Source organism: Sipha flava, unplaced genomic scaffold (genome assembly GCF_003268045.1).
Source record: "Sipha flava isolate LNK unplaced genomic scaffold, YSA_version1 173_pilon_pilon, whole genome shotgun sequence".
Taxonomy (NCBI): domain Eukaryota; kingdom Metazoa; phylum Arthropoda; class Insecta; order Hemiptera; family Aphididae; genus Sipha; species Sipha flava.
In genome coordinates this window covers 232,720-256,130 of record NW_020271974.1, presented here as the reverse complement: position 1 = coordinate 256,130, position 23,411 = coordinate 232,720, and the positions used below count along the sequence as shown (strand labels likewise).

At 27.7% G+C, this 23,411-nt stretch overlaps 1 protein-coding gene across 1 annotated transcript in view; it reads right to left on the bottom strand.

The window, feature by feature from the left end:
• LOC112680086 overlaps positions 1 to 23,411 on the bottom strand; it is a gene marked incomplete in the record, with an annotated part of 199,354 nt that overhangs the window by 7,240 nt on the left and 168,703 nt on the right. Inside the window, 9 exon segments of the mRNA XM_025550082.1 lie at positions 6,664 to 6,714; positions 6,789 to 6,893; positions 7,022 to 7,156; positions 10,871 to 10,931; positions 12,260 to 12,366; positions 19,450 to 19,634; positions 20,395 to 20,429; positions 21,451 to 21,626; positions 21,720 to 21,844. Of these exon segments, the coding sequence (XP_025405867.1) occupies positions 6,664 to 6,714; positions 6,789 to 6,893; positions 7,022 to 7,156; positions 10,871 to 10,931; positions 12,260 to 12,366; positions 19,450 to 19,634; positions 20,395 to 20,429; positions 21,451 to 21,626; positions 21,720 to 21,844 (980 nt within the window).

Here is a 23,411-nt window from a genome sequence, read left to right as displayed (position 1 = left end):
TATCTGGCAAAGTTAAATCATTAGTTTATAAAATTATAAATGTTCGTTAATTATTTACAAACAATTGCATTCAGTGTATATCAATTAATTTTAAAACTCACTCGTTACTTTATTTTATTTTTAATAGATCATCAAGAAATTGTATAATACCGCACCCACTTTATTAATGGGATATTACTCTGTCTAGTTTCAATATATACAGAATTTATATTTTCTTTATTATTTATTTATCTTTATATCGCGAATCGTATAATATCAAAGGTACAACAATCATTATGTTTTATTGTACAATAGTTATTCTAAAATATATTGATAATGTTATCTTGGGTCAGCGATTATTTTACATGGATCTATATATAGTTTTAAAGAATATCATTTATAGGAATGGTAAAAATACAATATTTTTCGAATATAAGTAAAAAATAATTTTTAAATCTTCAAATTATCACAGCATTTAACATAGTTTGGTATGTAATAAGTAATATGATAAATCTAAAAGTTCAAAGTGATTTCCAAATTGTATTTGAAATTTCGTTATACTTTAAGAAAGATGATTTCAATGTTGCATTAATGTTCAATTTTCGGTCTAAAAAAACTGCGTCTTATAAATTTTCGTGAAACTCATACAAATAATATAGATAAAATAAAAATAACTGTATAACAAATTCTTAGTATTCTTGATTTAAAACCTAAATCATAAAAATGTTTACGATTTAAAAAACTCCGGACAGTGAACATTTCTGGGTGTTTAATAATAGACCTCCATCAACAATATAGGTTATCAAATAAATATAGACAAAATAAATTTTGAAATAAAACAAAAACTTAAGTTAACCAATTTATACAATTTTTAATAATAATTTATTTTAGTTTATAAATTATAGATTCATCAATCTTTTCCGAATATGTCATTGTAAAACACGTCAAATAAATACCAGTAACGAATGATACAGATATCATTGATATCATATAGGTATCACATTAATGATAATGTAAATAATAAGCGTCGATTATTAAAAACATAAATGCCTCACTGATATATTTTAGCAGATATTTACTAAAGAATACTCTGATTTTGATTTTTTACGACTTAATTCTTATAATGTATCAACATAAATATACATTTATATTAAACGATGCATGTTTTACAAACAAAGTATTCATATAAAATCATATCATATAATGATATATCGAAATAAATTTGTATAATAATACAAGGTCAGTAAAATAACGTTATATTTTTGGTAGATCAGTTTAATCAAAGCCAGACATCCTATGCTGTGGGCGTGTGGTTACTATTACGAGAAAGCTATTTGAGCGTGTATGTCAACGTAGTGGTGTTATAATTAAATTTCGTAAGAATTTCACTTGGGTTTCCACGCGACTTAAAGAGAAACGTTTTTTACCCAACAACCATTGCGTACGTTTTAAAATGTCACATAACACATTGGTTTTATGTTGAATATTTTATTGTTTAACGCTGTGCGATGGAATGATTGTTGGGTTCACTAGGATTATCACCGAGCTGTTCGTACTTAAACGTCAAACTTGCCCGGATCGGACGACAAGCGATTTAGTTTACGTGAGAATCGATTTCAATAAGCTGTTCGAACACATCGTTGTAATTGTTACAACGGACACGGTGGCGAAACGCGTCAATCGATTACGATAACCGGGAAGAAACTTTTTCGCGGCGCTTCAACCGTTTTTATCGTTGCGCTCGGTGGACGGTTTTCGGTTCGCACATCGACCGGATTCGGCTCGTCGAGACGGAATCCGAGAGGTGACCGCGCGCGTGTGCGTACCTGCGATTTCTCGACACCGCCCGGCCGCCCGGCGTCCGTGACGACGATCTTCGGCAATCCTTTCGCGTCCAGCCCTCGGGCTGCGTTCACCGGCTTCCACGTTTTCATGTCCGCGGGGACGGTGTGTTCGCGCGCGGCTCGCCCGGAACCGACTGGACGGCCCGGCCGAAAGGGCGATCCCGCAGACCGCCGTCCCTTCCAACGGACGTTCGCGCGCGCTAAACCGTTACGAACCGCACGACAGTGTTCCGGCACGATTTTTTTTTTTTTTTTTTTTTATTATTTTTATTATTATAACTTTTTTTTTTTTTTTTTATTCCCGATTTTATTTTATTTTGTTCGCGTTAACACGTCCGGCTTCGTTACAGTGTTATTAAACAAGTTACGCCGACAGAGTAGTGTTATGGAAACCGCCGCCGCCGGGCAACCGTCCAGATCGTGTGGGTGTCTAGCCGGCCGTGTCTATCTGGCTCGGACGCAACTTCAAAAAGAAAACAAGGATCATTTAAACGACTAATTTCGCGATAACTTTCACCGTCCGCGCTCGGCTAATGGCGGTAAACGCGATTACAAGACGTTTTACCTTTTAGAACCAGGTACACGCACGCGTGTATAAAATGAACGGAACACGGTTCGTCCATTCGACGGGAAAAGAAAATCGTTTTTAAGTCGAAAACAGTCAAAACATATTGTTTGTGACAGACACTTTGAACATCGTCAGCGTATTTATTTTAGAATCTAAACGGATGATAGACAAGCCGAGTGTTTTCAAAGCGGTTTAAACGTATTGCCTATGTATTCGAGTAATGATCCGCTTTTTTCGACAATGCGCTTCCAATTAAATACGAATAATGATACTTGATAATCAGAGCCAACTTTACATTTTGTTTTATTGGTTTGAATGTTAATTTTTTTTTTTTTAATAATTAATTAAATCAATCATAGAAGATTGGGTTGAACGATAAGCATTTGTCAATCCTCAAAATTGTCGTTACGATTCGTTATACATTTTAAACACACGATGTATAAAATTGTTATAAAAAGTCAGTTCTTACGAAATATCGAAGCCAAAATAATTTTTAAAATATCATGTATTACACTTTTAACTCAAATATAACTCACAATAAAATACAATTTATGTTTGTGTTAAAATCATAGATCTTAAGAAACAATATAAAATATTTATTTAATCTTTAAAGTTGTTAACAAAAATCATATTATTTATTTAAATATTTCGAATAAACATGTTCATAGTGGTAATTATAAACTTTTAGAATCTTTAATCATCAACATTTCTTTTAATATTTCAATTATGAGTTCATGTCAACCTTGAATCACAATATAAATTATAAATTTTTGTTTTTGTTTCAAAATAAATAAGAAATCTTTGTTGGGTATATTTTATATTCCAAATTGCAATAACTGTAAGAATAAAAAACGTACTATATCAGTCCTATTTTTGATATTGAATTGGTCACTGCATAAAGAAAAGTAAAAAAATAAATAAATTATCTCAAAATATTTTTAGTAAATTTTGAATGAAAAGGATAAATTTATATTCTGCAATGAAATTTTTTTTTTATTTCTGAAAACATAATTGAGGATGTATAAATATTATTCATTATATACACACATTTCAAAACCTTGATAAATAAAATTAAAAAAAATAAAATTTTTATGGTGAAAAAATTTCAATTTTCTAGTACATTAGTTTTTAAACTATTTTATGTGTCAAGCTTAAAAAATATATTGTATGAGTCAAATCACGTAAATTAGTACTGTATTAAAGTGATAAAATCTCTTAGGTAGAAAAAATCAATGATAAATTAATTTTCTACGAGTAAGATACTTGAAAATTATGATTATCAATAATCTTCTTCTTCTGGTTAAAGACCTTTCAAGACCATTCCATCTTACATCTATTCCTCCATTCTCCTCTACCCATTGATTAACAATAATAGTATGTATAAAATAGTGTTGATAATAGTAATATTTATTGCGCATATGGTTGGCGTTCCGGTATACATCACTAGTAATAATAATTTTTTAACATCCATTATTTAATCTTATGGGAAATTTAAGGTATTAAAAAAAAATTAAAAAATAAAAAATTTACTGGAAATTTCATAAATATAAATAAATGATGTAAAATTATAATAAGAGTATAAATATATTAATATTGATCTATATCAATTGTTTTATATAATATGTTATTTGAAACAAATATTTTATTCTCAGTTGTGGGTTAGATTAACAATTTTTTCTGTTTCAGTTAATGAACTGAAAACAAATAAAATTAACACCATAATATTGCATATTATATATTTTTATAGACTCATTATATTAATTGGAAAACAACTAATAATAATAACCGTAAGAATCAGTTTTCCATGTTACAAGTAATCCACAGATTTAAAAATTATGAGCTTCGTTCTTTGTCACTAAATGGTTGGCAACCGGTGGCCCACGAGCCGCATCCGACCTACATGTATAATTTATACAGCTTGCATTAAATTTCAAAACAAGGGAATTAAATTGAGAGTAATATCAATATTTTGTAGTGCTTAGATGATTCTTAAATGGACAATGTGGCCCAAGAGATCAAAAAGGTTGACAACCACTGCCTTAAATTATAAAATATAGAAAACGATATTAATACCTATAATGTATTGTAATTATTATTATTTTTCACTATTTACCTATTAAAAAAATATTAAAAATGGTTTTTAAAATTAATCACTACAACATTTTCATTCATAATATATATTTTCTTATAACTCAAATCACATTTATAATGTTTGTTTGTATATTGTAAATAGTTATTCATTTGTACCTACCACATAATACAAAATACGAAGTCAATATATAAATCCAACTAAATAATGTCATGTTGTGTTTTAACATACATTTGTATTACCTAATATGAAAGTAAATTATATTAATCTATAAATCTATTACTGTTTCCTTATATGTACTTATATTATGATTTTCTGTAGTGGTTAAAAATTTTGATAACTAATTTGCATTGTTTAATTCTCAAGTCTGAAGTCAAAAATCAATAACAAAATAACAATGTGTATTCTAATCAATTACTCCATAAACTGCAACTTACAGTTCCCCATACAATTTTATAAAACGAAAATAAATTTGAATAATCAATCAACGTCTCAAATAATTATTTTTATTTTTATAGTATTGTATCATCATCTGTATTGTATTTAAACTTTGTTAATAGTTAAGTTACAGTTTAGTTTACAGTAAACGATTAAATAAATTAGGAGTAACTCCAATTTTCCACGTTCTTCCCATTAAACAATTAAAGGAACAATACATGCTAAGTTTATGTTTTAATTTTGTTACTATATTCATAGTTTATGACTAAATTTACTAATTCGATTTAAAACGTGAAAGCCGACCCAATTGTACACGAGTGGGCGAATTAAGATGATTAACAAAAACAAATCTTCTTAGTCAACGTTTCAATGTTCCCACAGATTACGGTTGTTGTGAATTTCTGATTTTCAACAGAAATGCTATTCCTACAAAAGTTTGTTTTTTCCAACATTCGTAGCGATTCTCATACTTGAATTGTTTTTGAAAATTAGTTACTATACTGTTTTATTTTTCAAACGAGAAAATTATATGTTACATGATATTTTGTAATTATAAAAATATTTTTGTAATCAAATGAACTTGTAATTCGATACATTTTCCCTACACTAACACATTATCCACGTGAGTCTTGTACACGTATATACGCGTATATATAAATAACGCACCGAGGTGCTTACCGTAAAGACTAACTCCATTAAAAAACACAAGATTGGTAAATTACACGCGCGCGCCAGTTTCAACAAGCCACTTACCAACGACGCTCGCCAGATTTTTTGAGACAGACTAGTTAAGAATTCTTTTTTCGTCGAGTCATAACGATCAGAAGGCCTGAAGCCTCTTTCAGACACGATATTGCTACGGCTCTTCTGCAAATTAACCCTTTGGCTTGAGTCCATTGGGCGCGTAACAATGTTAACCGGCGAGAATTAAGACGATGCCGTTTGTGCGTGTTAGGAACAGAGTTGTACAAACCCGATTTTTATGCAACGGTTTACATTTATACGCGAAAGCAAACAGCCCCTACGTGACAAAACGGATTCTCGAGATATAACCAACAAAAGGTGCTTACATTTTGATGACGACAGCAACAACGACTCGACGCTTGACACGACCAAACTAGCGAGCGGGTTCGATTGGTTAGCCATTACCTTAGTACTGCACTGCATTCAAATCGCCTTCCGAGCACATATTTTGGAAATGAACCAGGAAAACGGTGTGATCTTAAAATATCACGGCGCTGCGGGCCAAGTACAATAGGTTGTGTGCCACTACTCAGATTTCGGTTCTAATTGAATTTGCGTTGACAAAACCGTACATTGAAAGCGTATTGTCAATGTAATAAATAAACTATAATCGCAGTTCGCGAATCGTGTTGGAAGTTGAGCATAATGTAGGCCACGCGTTACGTACATCATTATGTACTAAAAAGAAATTAACTTTATACTTATACAATGTTTAATGAACATTGTATGTACAATACTATAACTCAGTTTTTTTTTTTTTTTTTAAATTTCGTACGGTTAAGTTTTACGGTTTTTGTTTAAAATATTTTTTTTTTTTTTTTTTTTTTTTTTTTTTTTTTTTGTAAGATTTTCATTAGAATTTTTAATTAATCTTACAATGTTTTACATACATTATTGATATTATATTTCCCATTATTGTAAAATTATATTGGATAATCGTAATTTTACGTTCATGTATATATTTCATTTGAGTGGAATTAATATATTTTTAAAAAACTTACCTCTTTTCTACAGTTCTCGGATCCGTTATTTACGTCCGCTTGTTCTCCGATCTATAATCGATGGAAAACATTTATATAATATGTTTCAGATATTTTGGATATTAAGTAGGAAAAGTTTTGTTTACTTTTAAGTCATTCCAAAGACATATAAAATTTCGATTTTCCCAAGACAGATCTTCTGTTAAATGCGTTTGATCTGCGGTTTCAACGAATGACAAGTAGTCATTATCCTAAAAAATTAAAACAAACAGTATGTTTATATTTGATTTTAAATAATAAAATATTCAATTAATATTATAAGACAAATGTTAAGATATATTTAAATCACCAATGTTTGTACAATAATAGTTCTACATACAGATTTTTTGGAGGAAGAAATAAAACACAAGTCTCCCTTCTCTTCGATTTCAGTAATTATGTCTTTTAACGTTTTTTTAATGCCTTCTTGATGTATTTCGTAACTCTTCATTTGTTTGCTTGAATAGTTATTAAACTGAAAGAATAATATAGTTGTTAGTTAGTTTACAAAATATATTAATTATCGTCATATCAATAAAAATGTATTGAAAATGTAAAAAGTTGTATTTATTTATGTTTAATATATCAAGAAATTGAAATTATTGAGGCTGTATATTATAAAAAACTAAATAGGGTTTAAAAAAAAATTATCAAAACATTTCATCAGTTTAAAATGCATATATTAAGTATGCACTTATTATATAAATATATAATATGATTTAATACAAAATCAGTTTTCAACTGTGACATCTAGCCAAAATTGTTACGAAAATGTTATATGACTATATATAACATAATATTTATATTATATTTATGTTATTTATGTTATATTTATGTAATATTTTAAATTATTTGATCGATACAAATTTAATTATTATTTATTTGAAATATGGAAACTGGGTTCAAAATAAAAATATAATTACTTTAGAATCATTGAAAAAGCAATTAAAAAAAAAAAATTATTCAAGCCAGGAAACGTATTTAAATCAGTGTCTAGACAATGATTTCATAGGATTTTATTGCATTTATATAAAATATATTTTTATCGTAAAACAATAATCTATCAATCTATCCGACTATTAAGTTTACGAAAATAATATTTGTATCAGACATAGGCGCAACTAAGGGGGAGGGGGCTTGGGTGGGCTTAGCCCACCCAGTTTTGTCCGTAGCCCATTCAGTTTCACTACAAAATAAAACATCAACTCTTGGTTTTTCTAAAAATGTAATTGTTGGTGTAATTAAGACATTTGAAACTCTAAAATCTGAAGATAAATTTAAGAAAATATGGGAATAAATAAAAATATTTGCTGAAGAAAATGAAGTGTGGTTACTAACTCCATTAACTGGTGTATATATTTTGTGATTTTAATAATTTTTTTTATGTTTTTTAACCTAAATAATACATACAAAATATAGGATCAAAGCATCGCAGAAGAGAGTCAACTAGCCTTCATGACTATGCATTAACAGCTATAACGGCGGCAGAAAATGATTCATATCCGTCATTAGCAAATTATGTAGAAAGTTATTGGAAGACTTTTACATATTTTTTTACTATTGACAGTGTTATTTTCAATCCTAAATATAGATTTTCTAATTAAAGCTTGGCTATGGCCAGTTCGGTTGTAGTTCATTTTGTAAATTACAACCGATTCAATGAAGTTTATTTATCATTATATGGTAATTTGATAATACAATGTATATAAATACATTTTAATTGTATAAGAGATTAATGATAACTAATTAATTAATTATAATAATTATAATTATAGAAATTACTTCATATTTCAAAGAGTAGCTTAGAAGCAGAAATTAAAGTGGCATTTAACCTTTAAATAATATAAAAAAAAAAGATTTCAATATAAATGATGTCAAAGAAGTCGAAAAACAAATATTTCCAAACTTTTCTAAACTTTTACAAGTGGCTTTATCTATTCTTATAAGTTCAGACACCTGTGAAAGATTGTTATCTTCAGTGAGACGAATAAAACATTGGCTTAGATCTTCCATGGCCCATGATCGATTTACAAATTTATCTATTTTAAATATAAAAACAGAAGTAACCAACAAATTAGACGAAAATGAAATTGTAAATAAATTTGTTGAAAAAAAATAGAAAAATATTTTTAATTTATCTAGGCCTTACAATAAAAATTTAATAACTGTGAACTGTATATTTCATTGATTATATATGTAGATCCTTATTATTCGTGTTTATTTAGGTAGCTAGTCTGTAAGTAATAAGTGACTAGGTAAGTGACAACATTTTACTTCGAAATAAACTATTAACGACTATGGGTAAGGTCGTAAGGACTTCTAATTTATATAAATATAAATTTTAATGTTGATAATCAATATTGGGGGTGTGGGGACGAAGTCCCTACGGGTTGCTAGTATCATTAAAATTCAGCCCACCCAGAAATTGAACTCTAGTTGCGCCTATGGTATCAGATAAATAGAGAATAATTAAATTCACAATTAATACTCATAAATATAATTATGAGGTAATTTCGAATTCAATTTATGAGTAACATCATGTTCAAAAAATATTTTACTCAAAAATATCAAATTTTTTTCTGTTTTTTTTTTACCACTTAAATAATAAAACTAATCAAATTATAATTATTTCTACAATTTTCGTATGAATATATCTTCAAATAAATATTGAATTTTTCTAAGGAATCAAAATAATTAGAAACATTTTTTGATGGTAAACAACAATAAATAACTCTTAATAAGAATATTTGTGTAGCATTCATTATTATTTAGCCAAATATAATTTACAATATATTGTGTATAAAATTATCAAACCATAAGTTATTAGGAAAACTAATAGTGGAAAGAGTTTCATACCGACTTTATTTCTGGAATATAGGTACTATACTGTTTTGCTACATTCTTGATGATAAAATATCAAAATAATATAAATTAAAACGTGTAAATAAAACCATATAATCATGAGAAAAAATTGAAAATATATCTAAAATCGATCAAAACTATGTTAAAAACATTAACAATTAAAAAACATGCTTTTATAGTAATTTACTATTTAGTTCCGAAACTATTTGAAAAAAAATAGATGTTTATTGTTTTCAATCCATGAATATAGTACAAACTACATTCAATTACCTCTGAATTTTTGGAGCTTCATATAATATTTAGAGTAATTTTTCTGACTTAGACAGTTTTTTAGTAGAAAAAAAATAACGTCATTGTTAAATCAATATCATATGTCTTGTTCCATTCACAATCTAATATAATAATAAATAATAAATACGCTGAATTTGGGCAAGGAAGTATTTTGAATTTTTCTTGAATAATACATCATCTACTGTAAATTATGATCTTACACGATGTTTGGATTGGCAATATTTTCAAGTTAATCGTAATACTTATATGACTTTTTTACAACGAGCCAATTATTAACTAATTAATTTCCGTAAACGATCAGCTAGGCTAATCATTAATAGTATTTACTGAACAACAAGGATATCAACAAATGGAAATCGTAATTTTGTGTTGATTTAACATTCGATAATCAGGTTGAATAGAGAGACTTGTCAGTTATATTGTGAATAAAATTTTATTTTTCTCCATCGACAGAGAAATAAAATCACTACAATATTTTTGCTTGGTGGTATATAATTTGATTATAGTAGCTTGTGGCATTGTTGGCAATAAAATTGAATGTAATTTTTGTTGAGTATTATATTATTATTTTCAGAAGTCATTGAAAAACGTTAAAAGTATAAATTATTACTTTCTCCGGTATGCTATTAGAGATCTACAAATAACGTTAAGGATTCCGACTACCTAGTGTTAAAATCTAAACACATATCAATCATTTTTTTCAGTAATTAATCATTACTCAACTTTTTAAAATCTTTATCATTATTACATTTTATTTTATAATTATTAAAACGTCTATGAGGTGCATGTGTTTTTAAAATAGGCACCGTACAGCTAAATCAAAAAAATCTATCATATTCAAAATATTACAATTTTCAAATTATATTTTGTAACCTCATTTTTTTAATGTTTATTTTTTTTTATAAAGGAAATTTTATGAATTTATATTATCATTTTTACTTATAAAAACTAATTATTAATTGTTAGACATTCTATGACAAAAATAGCTATTTTCTAAGTGTAATAGGTACTAGCTAATAGGTAAGTTTAAACATACCTTCATTGTTGGCGGTTCTACGATACCATACTGCATTATTCCAATTATCTGTTCTCTTTTTCTGCAAAAAAGTAATAACAATAATTAACTTAAATGAATTAAATCACTCATTACCACATATTTTAAACGGGTTCTTGGGCTAAAATGTAGTTTGTATATGAATTTGATTTCCATAATTTGTCATGCCTTACTAGATCAGCCGATGGGTTGAATTTTTACAAAAATGTATTTTTTTGACACAATATAAGTATTTTGAAATTTATCTATTAGTATAATAGGTTTTTGTAATGAAACTAAAGATAATTATCTAAATTTATCCTATATTTATTCTACTTTGTTGAAAATATATTATTTAATGAAGTGGTTAAACTCTATCCCATTGAAATTAATATAGTGATAGTTGGAAGTAGATGGAACGGATCTCCTCATGGTTAAATGTAACATAAATTTAAGCTCGGAATTCAGTTTTAAATTATTAATTGAGTTTTTGAGTTCCTCCACTTTGTACTTTCTAATTTGAGTTTTGGTTACAATCCATTTTCGACATCTTTAGAAAATTAGTTATTTTCACACATAAATAAATTATTATTTAACTGCGCTTTACCAACATTTAAGTAAATTACTCACGGAAAGTAATTTATAATATTAAATTATCAGCAGTTTAATTTCATTATTATTAAATAATGTTATAGTCTTCTATTAGATGTGTTTTTTTTTTTTTTATACATTTATATAAAATATTTATATTATTTCAAATTAAAAGTACGTGATGCAAAAACAGATTTTATTGAGTTTTACTAAACTAAAACACGTAGATGTATTTTGAAACGCATCATAGTCAAATAGTTTTTCAATTCAAAATTAATCTGTAAAATGTAGAATTTTTTTACGTTTTGTTATTAATTTATTGACTAAAAACAAAATAAATGGACTAGAAATAAAATATATATATATAGTTCTTTATATGTTACATAAAATCAAAGTGTATACTGTTTTCTGAGTTTAAAAGCCATTGCTTTCTGTTATTCGAACATGTGTTGTAGACTTATTGATATCAAGCCAAAATGTTATTACGCTGGACTTAATGAAAACTTTAATGATCTGCATATCATTATAACCGTTAGCTAATACCAAATGAGTTAATCGTCATTGGTTTTTTTTTCCAATTACAATTTTCTTTTTATCGGTGTGCTTCTTTACGAAAGATTTACATTTATATATATAAATTTGTATAAACAATTATGATTTTATATTGATACCATGAAAAATGTAGTGCAATATTATTCAACTGTGAATGTAAAAATGATATTTAAAATTGCAGGGTACGAGTTTTAAATGTTTTTCCTAAATTCGATGTGGTAATTACGTTTCGTTTAATCGAAGACTTACCCAACGCAGCGTTTTTGTTCCGAAGACCTGACGAGGTTTCTAGTTGCAGCAACCGTCCTCGCCCTAATACCATGTGTTCTTCCGCAATCGATCGCCAATCTTGTTTTCTGAAACAAACAAACGTTATATTGTAGCTTCTACGTGTCGTGTGGGAAAAAAAAAAAACTACATGCCAGTTGTTTCCTATACAGATTTTATGTTCATATTGTGGACGAAAGGAATACAATGAAAGAACCGGAAACGATGTATCGCGGCACTCGCAGACGCGTGCTGAAACGCAACGCGAAAACTAGACGAATATCGCGGGACGCGACAGGACGGCGGGTTTACGTGATACGCATTGACGCGGAATGGTGGATTTCCTACGCGTATCGATATCTGGCAGCAGTCCACTGGGCAATACAAGAACGAGCTAACAATGCCACGTAACTGACAAAAAACAAAACTATTCATTACGAACTGCGGGACAATTGGATTTGGAGTTTATTTATATGCGACTTACAGGACGTGCCTAATTATAAATGAGGACGTAAGGACAAAACGGTTTTTTGGTCTATTTGTTTTTTTTTTTTTTTTTTCGGGGGCTTCGCACTCTTTACAACACGTTACGTACACGTGTATAACACGCACGCACACACGTGTCTTCAAAATGCCGCCGTGAGCTGAACAGGATTCTATTGTGATTCTCGTACGTTTCGTTATCATCGCTACGTGTAAAACACACGATTATTATTGGGTCGTTCGTTTTTCATTCGAACGAATCACAGAAAAATATGTACCCTCCCATCCTAATGGAATACATTTCTAATAAATCTCGACACGTTACGCGAAAAAATAAACAAAAATAAGAACCGTTCGGTTTTCGGACCGCGTTGTTTACAATTATCTCAACTGCGCACGTCGTTCCAACACGGTTCGCACGGTATCTTTTCCGAAGCGTAGTGTCAGAGAAATATTCGACGGCCACTAGGGTACAATATCATTCTTCGTGTACTCTTTGGCAGGTTCGAACGGTGAATTACAAGCCAATTAACGATCGAATAGTTTATAACGGGGAAAATTATCGAACTAATCCCTCGCCTTGAACATTCTTACGGCACAATAACTTCCGTGCACGGTTGTGGTTCGGTAAATCATCGAAATTATTACTGTGGTTCATATATGACATCCAACGAAATTCTATGTTCGAGGAAAATAATCCGACTACAATTTGCAAATACTACCAACAAGACTGCCGAAATAGAAAATAGAAAATAAAATCACTTGTAAACTATTTTTATTTTACATAGTGTTTTGTTATTTTATGAATGGAACCCGTTAGATTCTGAACGAATGGTTAATATTTTTCACGTAGTGACTTAAAATTATTTTAAATGAGTTTTATTTTACGATTTTCCATGTTGTTTTCTATTTTTAAGGAAATACGAATTCAAACTCGAAGACTGATTAATTTTATTGACTACCTTCATTAATAATTTTGATGATAATCGTTTGATAAAAAATGGAAAAAATTAAGTATTAACCATAATCTATTTGTAAAAAGGAAAATATTCAATTATTTATGTACAGTTCGATTTTCTACCCAAAGTTGGAATAATTTGTTTTGTAAGTACATGTATCTACGATATTTATTCACAAATCAATATTCGCATTAAAAACAAACTAAGCCACCATAGTTATAAGAAATAGATCATTTTTATATTACTTTTTTGTTTCTTCGTAAAAACTCAGACTAAATTGTTACAAGTATAAAACAAATTACTTTTACTGGGTATTGTAATAATAATAATAATGAGGTAATAATACAAAATCAAAATTCTGAGACACTTCAGTATTCTATTAAATATTTGGTTGCATACTCACAGACGATAATAATTAATTTAAAGGAAACTCGTCATCATGTTTTCAATAAAACCATTCATCATTTTTTTTTTTTTTTTTTATTGTGCACTAAAAACATCAAATATGATTTTTAATAGATACAAATACTTGTAAATGGGCACTCATATATATATATATATTTATATATATAAAATTCGTATATAAAAAAAGTACTCAATATTTTCTTTTTATGAAATTAGTAGTTGAGTACAGCACTTGTTAGTACAGAAAATAATACGGATACCACTGTAACATTATTAATACCGTTATTTAGGAACATTTAAAATGGAATCAGGATCATTAAATTAAAATTTTTTCACTGTTTCATGATTTCCATTGAATTATGATGTAAAATAATACTAATTTCATAGTATTGAAATCAAATAGGTATCGAGATTTACTTATGTAAAAAATTGTAAAAAATTGTTTAAAACTGTAAGTAATTATTTATTACTACAATAAATTACTTGTTACTGTATAAGCAATAGGAATATAAACTAAATAAATTCATTAACAATTCGCAGACAAACATAATTTTTTGACAATTGGTTCAAAAATACACGTCATCATATGAAGTTATGTTGGTATTACTATATAAATACGGTAAATAATGTTGTTCCAAATATTATGTGCATATGTTCTACATAACCATCGTTCACAAATATAAGCTAACGACATATCAAATAATTATTTTGTCCGAACCACAACAACCTTAAAATATTTGGAGTGAATTACAATTTCAATATTTTTAATTCAATGTTATACACCGATTCACTTCGGTTTAAAACACTTGTAAAGTAGGTAAAGTATGTTTATATTAGCGTTTTAAATGTAATTTATAAATTAATATTAATATTTTAGTTGTATTCCCAACATAATTCGATAAGTTTGTTTCTCATAATACCTTATGCGATATTAGGGTATAAAACAGACATGTTATTTTAAATACAATTTTTACAATATCTTACATAAATATTCTTGATATCTAAATATTATTTTATCTTTTTTCCTTTAATTTTTAGCTTAGAATGTATATTATTTGGTAAATTATAAAATTAATTGTTTTATATTTCTAAATGTAATACAATCATTTTATAACTAACTAATTTCTTTTAATTCAAATATGTTTTAGATTGTGAAAAAATAAATTTTTTGTTAATTTATTATATTATATTTTAAGATATTTATGACATTATGATAACTCTAAAACTCATTCTTATTCAATTAATAGTAAATAATTATATAATTTTAAATTTATTATACTCGTATTACAATACAAAAAAAAAAAAAAAAAAAACAATAATTAAAATAATAAACATCAGACAGTTAAAGGTAAAACTGTATACATATAAACGTACTGTGCTTTTAGTCACCAAGCAAATTTATAATTGTTGGCATAACATTTTTAAATATTAATAATTATATTTTAATAAACACTTAAAGTTTAAATTTACTCTAATTTTCATATTATTTAAATATAAAAAGAAATGTCTTACAACTGTCAGATAAATTTCAGAAAAAAATATAATAAACTAAAATGATTAGTTATTGATATTCAACAATAAAAGAATTTTTTCCCAATAAAAATGTAAGACCTTAGAACTTATTTTAACGCTATACGGGAGAAAAATAAATACATTTTTTATAAATCCTCTAACCTGGTCTATTTTCATGCATAATAAACACGTATTGATATGAATTATTTCTCATGAAAATACAAATATTATAATATTTAAACATGGATATTCGATAATTTGTTCGATTTTAACATATGTGTTTTATTTATAATTGTCTATAGATTCTCTAAAATATTGGAATATTTCAAGAAGTTTGCAGAATTTTACACTGGAGTAGTTTTCAGACCGAAAAAGTATGACGATACTATAATATGTTCGCTAGATTTAGTTCGTATTATTCAATGTTCGATGAATTTGGATGGCTACGTTCTATGTGTTAGCCAAACCATTTGTATTCTAAAAAAAATGATGAAAAAAAATATTACGATAAATTGTATTAGGATGGAAACCCGCAGTGAGCGTGTGTAACTGGAAGATAAGAAAACAAATTATTGCATTGATGTTTATCCTAAAGGAAAAGAAAACGGTGTGATAAACGACTGTCATTCAAAAGAATTACCATCATATATGACTCAAGAAATCTCGGTGACAATATCACATTCGTTATTAATATTATTTGTAAAAAATAGCGTTCATCGTTTTACGTCTAAAAAAATCGATATACATACTTCCATTACGACATTCAATTATTAAGACCCAAAAATACTGTGCCCGTAAATTATACATATTTGATAATAAAAAAATAAAACCGTAAATAGTCCATAATTTATTTGAATAGGTACTATACGAATATATTTCAGCACCTTAACGAACTCGCTTTAATGGAAATACGTCGATAAAGTACGTTTGATTTCGGTCTTAAAATAAATGTGAATGGAAATTTAACACGGAACTATTTTAATATTTGTTAAGAATAATCGAATTTACCAAGTACTTATATTATTTTCTGCAATATTTATACTTATATTTTCATACATCTTAATTTTTTAAGATTAATAATCACTCATTTATCGTTATTTCTCAATATTTACTTATTATATAAACTTTAGATTGAGAATAGTGATTCCTTTAATGATCAAGAAATGCAATAAGAAAGTATTTTTCAAAAATCACATTTTTAAGGGTCGAAAATATTTTGGGCTGGATATATGACCTTTTTAAATTTTGTGGTTACCTGGAATTTCTATTAATATATTGAAATGTATGTTGATTTTAATAAACACCGACGAAGATAAATTAATATACTGTATAAATCAATAAAAATTAATAATTTTCGAATATACAAGTATTTTGTGCTTTTTTTCAACCTAAAATTCTTAGATTAGTAATTGGTATGATTTTTCTAAACTAAAATAGTAAAATATCACCCGGGCGAATTCGAGTAGTTCAGCTAGTTTATATTAAGAATAATTTGTGCTTTATATGTGCTGCACGTGATTTATAATAACTTCTTTATCAAAAGTGTTCTTAAAAAATATATACGAAATGTACAAACAAATGTTTTGCAAAATCATTGCCGTTTCCAACGTACCTTTATAATTTTTATATATTTTCTTATAATTTCCTAGGTTTCTCTGATTTCTTTGTCCATCTATCATATCTATCCAAAGCTTACGCTTTTTTTCTGTTCTAAGTTATCATTTTATGTCTGTTTTAATAATTTCAAACGTATATAATTATTTCAACAACATCGCGTTATCCTTTCCATTATATTATATTTTTTCAAACAGTACTGTTTTATTATTTAAGTTCATTTTAGTTCTCGAAAATATTTTTTCACTAAAATACTATAATTTTACTGTAAATTAATTTTATTTTCAGAACTATTATTGCATTCTACTAATTCGATTTATAATAATAATAAAAAAAAAAAGTTAATAATAATAATACTAATTATAACATAATATTTCTTATAATCCATCTTCATTTATTTTATTATTTTTTCTCCCTACTATATATCCATGATCTCTTCACTCATTGTATTTTGTTGAACTTTAATTATTTCATCACAAACTTTGACATGTTCTTCGTTTCTACGCCACCGAAAAACTTCAATGTCCTTTTATTATTATTTCTTTTTTGACGTAAATGCATGTTTATTATAAAATATAATACACTATTTTAATTATATTTCATCGCACAACATCATACATGTTTATGTATTTATATCCAAGTATTAATGATTGAATAAAGGAACTTTATGCACACAAATATAGTTCATAAATCATACAGATTATAAACGTTACCATGATTTACAAGAATACTTCTGCAAGTTATGTGGTATACTTCTACGTTTTCAGTAAAATAGCTCTTATGGTTTTAACATTTAGGTTTATATCCATGCAATCAACGAGAGAATGCAACATTAAGTAATATTATAATTTATTCCTAAATTATCCAGTTTATAGTAATATTATAAAAAGAAGTACTCCAATGAATAAAGAATTCAAAATTGTACAGCTCGGATTATCTATAAGTGTACTAATAATGATATATATAATGATATTGTAGGCAATAACAATATTGAGATTTACATACTGTAGATTCATATATTTAATATATGTACACAAATTTGGAATAATTTCCTGTTTTTAAAATAAATTTATTTATAAATTATTAATATTATAATTATGACATTATAAATTGGTTAATGTTGATAAAGTCACTACATTTTCATACATTTGATAAGTTAAGTTTATTGCATTTAACACAGCAAAAAAACTAACGATCATATACGAAATATAAGGAAATATAAATTTTTTTTTTTCAAACACTAAAACTGATATATGTAAATATGCTTGTTTCATTACGAGTAAATATTTGTTTTGTGCATCTGTATTTGCAAAATGTTAACATTTTATTTTACAAAAAACATCTAGATATTTCAGTTTCGTATAAAAATGGTACGGTTTTATTAAAATAATAAATTGATGGACGTAAAAAATCACAATTTTAATTAAATCTTATCGAAAACAGTCATCGCCTGGTATCTACGATTGTAATTTTATTTGACTAATGAAACGTTTTATCAAGAGCCAAAACGTTTAATTATTTAAAAGTTTTGACTGTTCGTGTCCAACCACTATCGACTTGTGTCATCTTTGTGTACGTTATTTTCAATTCACCGAATGTTTTTTTTTTTTTTTTTTAAGAAAACCAATTGAAAACGGAGGAAAACAAACATAAATTTCCTGCGTTCTGCCAAAAACGATATATTAACCCGTTAAAAACATTAAATAATATGTAAAAAATACCGCTATGACGTGTTGTTATTAATATACGTTAAGCGTTAGTAAAACATTTTACTACTCACGTCTGAAATGGCCCATCATCGGGTCATCATTGTTGATGATTGTAACAGTATCGGTTTTTCGCCGTTGTTATTGATGTTTTCGATTCAAATAATCGATATCTTTAATCCATCTGCGGTATTCGAAGTGCAGCGCGCCCGTTTCCCGCACACCCGGAGCTCGGTAAAACGCATTTAAGAAATAACTCGTGAACGTACGCATATTATGCAACAGACACGCGGCTGCTTTTCGACTGCGGGCTATTTAGAGAACGTGGGCGGAGCTTGCCGAGAGGGGAACAAATTATGCTATTATAAAAACGTGGTGTACGCGTCTCGACATCGATATGTTTTGTTGATTGTTCATGACGACGATAATAATAACGATACGGTGACAAAAATGCACCCCCCCTCCCCCAGAAAAAAATGGGGTTTTAACTCACTTGATGGAAATGATGCCAGATCAGTAACAGCACCACGAGTACGACGACTTCCGGTCCTATCCCGGGTTTGGTCACATGGTTCCGGTCGGATTTCAAAGAACTGTAGAACACCGTGTAGATCACGCCGTCACCGTCCTCGTCCTCGTCGGCTCTTCTCTTCTCGTTGTTCGAATTCGAGCAATTACCTGCGGACAATAGTTTATCAAAGCGGAAGGCTGGGATTGATATTATTTTTATGACTCGTATGTGTTCCTTATTTGCGTCCCATGCAATCCGACACGAGTACAATATCTCGCTAAAATGTGATATTAATTAATATTTAAACTTCGCAGAAGCGACTAGACATTATGGACTTTTATCTAACCCGTAAAACATTGTTTATAGTAATCGGAAGGTACTGCTCGTAATGCGCTCAATTACCCGTTGACTCGTGGCGTTCGTTACACAATCAACACGAAACCATACATAATGTATTAACCATATGGTCTGAACAAATTACCGTAGCGTTATCATTCCATAATTTTAATAGGTTTTATCCCCACTTTTGTTTATTAAACAATATATATATACATAACAAGAATACGTATCAGACTAAAAAGGACAAACAGAATTAGTAAAACAATTACAAGTTTGAACTGCACTAAGGACAGAGTGCAATAATACCTTCCTTGGATACTTTTTAAGACTCCCTTTTGTTGCTTTAATCCAACTAAATATTAATTACAACTAGTTTGTCATCGGAATAATTTTAATATTCGGGAAAAAATCCCCTTTGAAAATTAATTAATCAAATTATACCTAAATACCTAGCACAGATACGATGAACAGATTGTACTGATTTGTATTTTCCACGCTAATATACTTTATATCAACATACGATTTATTGTAATTTTATTTATACGCCAGTGCAAAAATTGTTTTGATTAAATGTAGTATTATACTTACAATGTATGGCACTGGTTTCATTGAACTGATTGCATCTGCAATGTTACATAAATATCCGTATTAACTTACGATATTAAATATGCAAATTTATTGACACTTTAAAATACAACGTTTTATATTCCTAAGCCATATTATTCTAAAACTTCAAATATAAATTGGCAAACAAAAGAGATTAATGATATTAATGTTCTTTTTTTTTTTTATTATTATTATTATTATTTTAAAATAGAAATACCCTAAACATAAAATACTATAATTGTTGTTATAATAACGTACATGCAAAATCCATATAATTTAAAAGAACAAAATCCAGTAAATATATACTGTGTGTAAAATTCATCATCGATCGCGATGTTTTATTCTATTCATAGTTAACGTTTAGTCACAGATGACAACACGTTATGCAGTATGAATGCCGAGTAAAATACACGAGTCTTAAAATCATTTACATGTACCAACGTATCATCATCGTGATTCGGATACCATTTTATCTTATCTTAAACAAAGGTGAGGTAATATAACTATTACAATTAGGTTCATAACAGTGTTCCAACAATAAAATTATAATGGCACACTAGTCTACATAATTGAAGCAAGGAGAAGTAATATTCATTGTACGATAACGTGTTGTTCTTAGTTACTAATAACATATAAGCTTCCAAAAAATTTAATTAACTATAATTTAATTATATTAAATTAACAAATATTCGGTAGTCGATTTATGTTTAATAATTACAAAATTATTTGTAAAAAAAAAAAATAATAATAATGATAATAAACGAAAATAAACCAAATATAATTAATTACAAAACATCTATCTAATCATTTTTCTTTGGTCAACAAAAACTATTTTTTTTTTTTGTTTTTTACTCCAATCGCTATTGAATAAATAATAAAAGTATCATAACTATATTACAATTATTCAAGATTAAGTACACAAGCAAAATTAAACTGCACCTCGTTCTATAAACGTCGTTTAAACTTTATAGTATAAAAAATATTCAAAATTCGATACAAACTGTTGAACAACTGTTTATTATGATAAACTGTACTCACAGTGTAACGTTGTCGGTGGTCGTACAGGTTTCACAATACTTCGAATTGTTTAAACACAGTTGTTTAATAATTGGACTAAACGTAGTGGTTGATCCAGTGCTAACGTTTATTGTTGCTATTTCATTTTTGACATTTTTCACTGGGCGGATAGACGGATGCTTGGTTTTTTTTAGCCCCTACAAGGTACATTATAATCGAAACAATGATATTAAATACGGAATGATGACAATAATCTAAGTACCAGTGGCTCTGCTAACCAAACGCTATACCTCTTTTTCGTTCGGTTTTAATTTCGCCTTTGCCTGGATCTGGTTGAAGTATTTCTTTCTGGCTTTTAACCTCACTGGTGGCTCGGACGTCCCGTAAAATACCAACTGCCATTTCTTCAATAATCCTGTAAAAAATTTAGACGTTTTATCATAAATATAATTTTAAGCTCCATAAATCAAAAATGTATGGCGACGATGAGTTTATCGATTCGAATACATTTTCTATCGGCAATAAAATATTTTTCAGACTTGAGCATTGCGTATATAAATGTTTGAAGTTCTAACTATAGTTTATGGCCAATATAAAGTCGATTTTGGCGATAGGACTTAAATGTTGCACCCATATTTCTGTAGTAAGATATATTTATAATAAAAATGAATGGACAAGAAAGACACCTGAAACTATATCTTTGTGTTTCAATTTTGTTTTTCGGCCTATGGTAAAAAAATATCTAAATAACTATACATGTCGTAGAGAGGAAAATATTAAAACTAACTTTATATATTCTATACAATTAAAAAAAATTTTCGAGTTAAATTGAGTAAGTTACTATACTAAATAATTTTTTTTTTTTTTGTAATAGAATACAAAAAAGACAAGTAATTATCCGCTAAAAGTTTAATCTTGAAATTAACTCTTTAAATTTTTTATATTATAAATAAAATTACTACATATTTCAATTAAATATTAGGTTATGGATTTTTTTCTATTTTAATACTTTTTATAGATTTCTCTGTGCGCTTTTTTAATATATTTCATGGTTTAAAGTTGTATTATTATAATTAAAATAACTTTCTGAGATTAAAAAAATAGTTTTCCAACAAAATAATTACAACAATATGAAATGTATTAATAAAAAAAAAATATTTGATATATCCTAAAGTGGTCAGCAAGAAAAACCTTATGTGTTTTAATGAAAAACGAGATACGAGCAAGAGCCAAAAAATCTTAGTTTAAGAATTCATTCATCTGTCACGCATTAGCTTGACTGATATTTAATGTTCATGGTTAGTCGCATATAATGAGTGGACAAGAAATCATAAATTAATAATCTACAATCAACAAAATCTAATTTATTTTACGTTATTAAATTAAATGTTTGGATATATTATCACAAATAGTTCAACTTAATTGCTAGAATATATTAATAATCTTTTTAAACCTTCAGTAAAGTACTTTAATAGTTTTAATGAAATAAGTTTCATTTAACGTTACAAAATTAACTTGAAGTCATGTTTTTTCGTCTGTGAATTTAAAACTTATTTTAAAACACTGTGTATCTTTTTATATCTACAATCATATTTATACATAATTTATTATATTTATTAATCTATATACTCCGGTTGTCTAAAGCAATGTGTTACGAGAGAGAAAAACCAATCAAATCGAAATTAGTTACTCATATTTAAAATGTTTATATTTGGATTGCTCCATGGGAAGTAACTATACAATAAAGGAACTATACGCAAAGCTCGTCTAAGTAATGGTACGAACATTTATTACTATTATTTTTGATTTTATTTATAATCTAATAAAAGTAAAGCACGAAGTACGTTTTCAGATAATGCGTAAAATATCTGATATACTCAGTTTAAATTTGCATTTTTTCCATTAGCATCACACTTCGTTGAAACCCGTTCGACGGAATAGTGCGTGTATACGTTTCGCTCAGAGATGTAGTTTGTTGGTTA